General features: G+C 44.0%; 1 protein-coding gene across 1 annotated transcript; it reads right to left on the bottom strand.

The window, feature by feature from the left end:
* Positions 1 to 709: 709 nt before the first annotated feature.
* LOC148922759 (bifunctional TH2 protein, mitochondrial-like) lies at positions 710 to 4,158 on the bottom strand. Its single transcript, XM_089062122.1, has 6 exons — positions 3,956 to 4,158; positions 3,776 to 3,884; positions 2,780 to 3,067; positions 2,266 to 2,677; positions 1,876 to 2,145; positions 710 to 1,134 (listed from the first exon to the last, which is right to left on the bottom strand). The coding sequence occupies exons 1-6, from the start codon at positions 4,156 to 4,158 to the stop codon at positions 710 to 712; spliced, it is 1,707 nt and encodes a 568-aa protein (XP_088918248.1).
* Positions 4,159 to 5,739: the final 1,581 nt, after the last annotated feature.

Below are 5,739 nucleotides of genomic sequence, written 5' to 3'. Positions count from 1 at the left end.
GTTTTGGGTCTACAGAAGTTCTCACCCATGTCTTGCATATCACACTCCTGGCTAAGCCTCTCCAACGACATAGCCTGCATATTGCACTCGACGTCGATGTTCGTCTGCAAAGATGTTAGAATCAGAGAAGTCTGGAACCCGTTGAGTGCGCTGAGCCAAGACGTCAGTCAGTTTGGAAAACCCGACTGATGCCAAAACATCAATTATAATTACTTTGGAAAAACCGACCGATGCCAAAACATCAATTATATTTACTTTGAAACAGAGGGAGTATTTTGTTTATCATCCTATGCGTGACTTTACATCTTCAATGTTCTGCCTCCAATCATCTCAGCTATGATCAGTCCCATTATAAGGATATATAGTCAAACAAACAAACATATAGCAATCTCAAATTTCATTGCCAAAAACAGCTCTACGCTTGCACCTGGGAAACACCTGGAGACAGTATACCACTCTGTTCTGTAGCCATGCCAGGAACCACGATTATAAGAAATGATCCCAAATGGAAAGACAACTCAAGTGTAATCAATGACACATTGATCATACAAACAAAACCATTTCAGAACACAGGGTACTCATATAGGAGGTGAATAGCAATGTGGCTTTCATAAAATGGCCACAACGGGGATTTCACGTCTGATTTGCATGAGCTGGTACCAGTCTTGATAGCAAAGGAAAAGAGAGTGATAAGGACAGCCAGCAACAATCAGCTGGAATCATTTCCCAGAATGAAGGCCTGTACCTCTGACCAGCTAGAAACCGTATGAAGAACTCCAGATCGCGCCTTGAAGATGGATGCTTCTTGCTTCCAGAGCCGCCTTTGCTTCTCTACCAAACCAGGAAGCAATGGAACAAAAGAAACACCAAACTGTTTGCCCACTCTCTGCAAGGTTGTGCTTGATCCAACAACAATACCAACATCTGCTTCCAACAAGCAAAGCAAATCTCCAACTGAGTCCCCGATATAAACAGACAACGATGATGTTATACTATCCAGGTCACTTTTGATGATTTTGAACTTCTCAACTTTGTCTAGTGGAGACTCTATCTTTCTGTTGATGTGACCAGTTGAAACAGATCCCTCAAAGGTAAACTCGTTGGAATGTATGTTTACTCCGTCAAGACAACCAACTGCATGAGGGCATGAGCACATAAAAATTACACGAGTTTTGGCTTTTGACCTTAACATAAAAATACGAGTTTTTGGTATAAAAACACTGCAGCAGACATGTCCAGGGAACACCAACCATTGCCCCCAGAATTAAAGATAACTAGCAAACATATAAAATTGCTAATTTCTGTAGTACTGTTAGTTTTGATCAAGTTGCCGGATGAAGATCACTGTTTGTTCAAAAGAAATAACCCCAAGTTCTGTCAAATATTGGTTGACCCTTACTTGGCAGTCCCTCACAGATCAACATAATAAGTAAAAAAAACCAACAACAAAACACTGGTACTTTGCTAATTTCTGTAGTACCGTTGGTTTTGATCAAGTTGCCAGATGAAGGTCATTGTTTGTTCGAAAGAAATAAACCCCAAGTTCTGTCAAATATTGGTTGACCCTTACTTGGCAGTCACTCACAGATCAACATAATAAGTAAAAAGACCAGAACAAAACACTGGTACTAACTAAATGATACAGTAATCATGGTAAACAGCACTCATAAAGCCATTGCTACTGTTCAAAAAAGATAAGTCCTCTTTTTGCAAGGAACAGTTCAAATGATAGTCAGTCACAAGGTCATACTGATAACAAAATAATTAATGTACACCAAGGACAGAACTCAACTGTAAAGCTACAAGTTGTAAACATGTAGTGACCATCATCAGAAAGAAATGGAAGAACAAATAGCCAAGGGTTTTCAGCATTACCTGATGAAAAGGCTGACCTAATAAGCTCTGCACACCAGCAGTAGGAAAGAATATGGATATCTAAATTGACCTTCTCCCTTGTCTCTCCAATCTTCTTAAAGAAATTTCGACAACCATCTTGCAGAATAAGCCGCTCCCCAGCTTTTCTGATATCATCTAAGTTCATTCCCCTCAAGACACCGGAATCAATAACCCTAGAATTTGCCTGTCTCTCAAATTCTGATAGCACTTCAAGACCTTTGTATAGTTGATCGTAATCTACTGACTTTGCTGGAATCAAACAAAAAGCACTCGAATCATCAGCTGGTTATTGCAAGCATGGTTATGCATTATTGGTAAATTGCAAATTTTCATCAGAAATTAATCAAACAGAGAGAGCATTATGCAGACCTTCTTCTGGAGGAAGTAACTTTTGTATGCATTGCTCATGCTCTTCCATGTACTGATTAGATAGCATATTCCACGAATTTCTCAGGTCTGCTGATTTTGTACGGTCAAGGACATTATCAGACCCACTCTGACTAGCCTTTTGGTGTGACAAAATCGCAATCTCCGCCAAAATGGCAGACGAATCAACAACAGTGCATGTCAAATCGAAATCAGAAAAGATCACGAGCTTGTCTTTGGGATCACGATATCTTGAAAGTGGAGCTACAACAGGTTCTTCTAGGAGCTGAGCAGAGAAAAACTCAACCTCCAGTCTCATAGCTTGTTGGTAGAGCTTCCCAATAATCTCGAGCTCCTCACCAGTTAAAGAGACACTTAGTTTATCAAGCAACTCTTCTATTTGGAGTGCATTACTCTGCAGCGGAGGGAGAAACACGCATGCACTAGTTCTATTAAAGCAGGCCAGTATTACATGCAGAAGTAGGATCAATACATAAATGAATGACATGTCCTATACCTCAAAGTCAGTGGCTGCATACGTATCGATCCATTTCTTGTATGGGTGATTTTCATCTTGTTTCAGGAAAACGCCGAGTTCTTTGCCAAGATATGCATAAAGCCTCATGCACGGAGTCATCGCCCCAACAGTGTACGCAGCAATTTTTGTCTTCTCGAATGGTGTGGCCATTTTATCAGAACCTTTCCCACCATCAATTTTTCCAGCTGCAGTTGCAAGTAAGAAATCAGTGTACTTGGTTGTTGCTGGGCTTGGAGGGATCTCTTTGGTAGGATCAACTCCCCACTCCTGCAAATTGGATAGCCAAGACAACTAGCTGAGTAATGAAAACTCTTGGTATTAAAAAGAAGATCCTTGTGGGGAAGAAAATTTAATTAATACAGTAGCAATCAGTATACGAGAGTATAATCCAGTCCAAAGGACTATTATATACATACATATAACTGCAGCACACGGCGTGCAGTGAAACTGTGATTTATCTCTCTGGCAGGACCTAAAAATGAAACCAGATGGCACCTGTCGAGCATTTTGTTTGTAGATGTAAGATTTCGAACTTCATACCCCAGTGAAATATGTATATGATTTACAGTTGATATAGTTGAAATCATCAGGTATGACTTAAATAATCATGACCGATAAAACAACAGCAAACTTGAATATAAGAATCAATAGCTGGGTTGTTAAATGCACGCACAGGTTTGTTACATTGTACTCCTATCTTAAATATATGAAAAGAGGCTCTATAAGATAATAGCAATTGTACGTGGAATCCGACTATATAAGGTATTTCATATCATACTATCCTGAACAAATTGGTTTCTATCAACGTTAGTAGCATGCTGGACATCCGTTTTTATCATTATATGCAAGGGGGTCAGATCGGGTCGTGGGTGCAGGCAGAGCCTCCGAGAGGTGCAAGTAAATCCGAATCAATGGCGAGGAAATCAGTTGTGTGTGGGGTGAAGAATGGGGTTGGCAGTTGGGTAGGATCAGGACCTGGAGCACGGAAGAGTGGAGGTTGAGCTCGCGGACGATGGCTTTCCGAAGGGCGGTGATGGTGGCCTTGTCATCTTCGTCGTCGGCGCACTCCTCGGCCATCTCGTAGCTGATGGTACGGAATGGATCAGATCCAGGGTAATCAGAATGTAAAGGCGAGATTGAAGGGGAAAGGCTTACGCGCGTGCGAAGGCGTGGAGGAAGTGGGCGTCCTGCGCGAGGTAGTGGCGGAAGGAGTCGAGGCGGAGTGACCCCGCGGCGAGGGAGAGGAGGAAGGGCGTGTACGTGGCGAAGGCGGCCTCCCGCGAGGAGGCGGCGATCCAGAAGCGGCGGGCGGCAGAGCCCTCGGCGACGGCCGCCGCGGAGGAGGAGGTCGTCGACATCTGCTCGTGGTGGCTGGTGGGGCTGGTGCGCGTGACTCCTGGCCAACAAGAGGATAATGAGAAGAAGGATTTGGTTGTTGGATTTGGACTTGGCAGTAGCGCTGGCAGCGGGAGGCGGAGGCGGAGGCGGAGAAGGCGCATCCGCCTCGTCCTCGCCGCCGATTGAATTGGAGGAGGCAAGTGGAGTAACCGGCCGCCGGCAATGCGTGCGGTCTCCCTTCCCTTCCCTTGGTTGCTGTCCAACACCGTACGCACCGTAATTGTTGGAAAGATAAAAATATCCAACTCGATTTTGCTGCTGCAAGGAAACTTCCTAGACTTCATTTTTTTTCTTTTTCTTCACTCTTGTGAGGAGCAGGTTCTCCTGGGCCAACTCCAACGTACAAACGCAAACTCACACAATTATTTTTCATCCGTTTGGATCAGCCAGCCGGACGCCAGCGTTTTTTAGACACGCCCAATACAGCAGACCTATTCAACATTTATGATTTAAAAAATCAACATTTTGAAACATAAAATACTTCACACCAAAAGTACACAAACTTAACTTAAACATAGTCCCAGCATCTCAACATTTTAAATTAAACTTTAAAACGATAAAAAAGGCCATGGATCTACTCCTCACCTCGTCCCGCACTGAGGTAGACGAAGGGCAGTGGCTGCCACGAGAACGGCCATGGGGCAAGTGGCGACGACGCGTGCAGTGTTGCTGCAGCGAGCGGCACCTACTCCGGCTCAGGCTGTTGCTACACCACCGGTTGTCTCTCTGGTGACCACGTCTCCGCGCCCACCCACACGGTTAGCGCGGACACAATCTCTGGCGTGCAAGGCATTGTCGTCGTTGTCCACGTCCAGGTTTGCCCCTCCAACATCGGGTTCCAGCGCATGGCCGGCTCCTCCTCCTCTTCTTCATCTTCCTCCTCCACCACCACCTCATCCTCCGGCTTGGGGACAGCAACATTGCATGCGTCTTATAAGGCCTGCACCTCCGATAGGCACTACTATGAAAAGGTTTTTCGGTGGGATCACATTAGTGGCGGGCGATGTCAAGAACTCGTCATAGATATTTCGAAAAAAGTCCAGTGGAGGGTGGAATAAAACGCCAGCCACTGCTAAAGTATCATCGGTAGCATACATTATTCCTCACTCGCCACACATAAAGTTGCACGTGATACATCGTGGGACAAAAAAACTGGTGAGTATTTGATGACTCATAAGTATAGGGGATCAACCATAGTCCTTTCAATAAGTAAGAGTGTCGAACCCAACGAGGAGCAGAAGGAAATGACAAGCGTTTTTCAACAAGGTATTCTCTGTAAGCACTGAAATTATCCGTAACTGATAGTTTGATAGCACGGCAATTTGTAACGAGCAATAAGCAGCAATTGTGACAAAGGTGCAACAAGGTAGTCCAATCTTTTTTATAGCAAAGGACAAGTCGGAACAATTTCTAATAATAAGCAAAGCGTTCTCGAGGACACATGAGGATTATCGTCAAGTTACTTTCATCATGTTTGTTTGCTTCATATTTGCTACTTTGATAATTTAATATGTGGGTCGACTGGTGCTTGGGTGTTGTTT

This window comes from Salvia hispanica, unplaced genomic scaffold (genome assembly GCF_029641045.1).
Source record: "Salvia hispanica isolate PSC_SH4W2 unplaced genomic scaffold, Shi_PSC_v1 Unplaced_Contig_0018, whole genome shotgun sequence".
In the NCBI taxonomy this organism is placed as follows: domain Eukaryota; kingdom Viridiplantae; phylum Streptophyta; class Magnoliopsida; order Lamiales; family Lamiaceae; genus Salvia; species Salvia hispanica.
The sequence above is the reverse complement of the archived record's forward strand: the minus strand, read 5'-3'. Positions and strand labels throughout refer to the sequence as shown.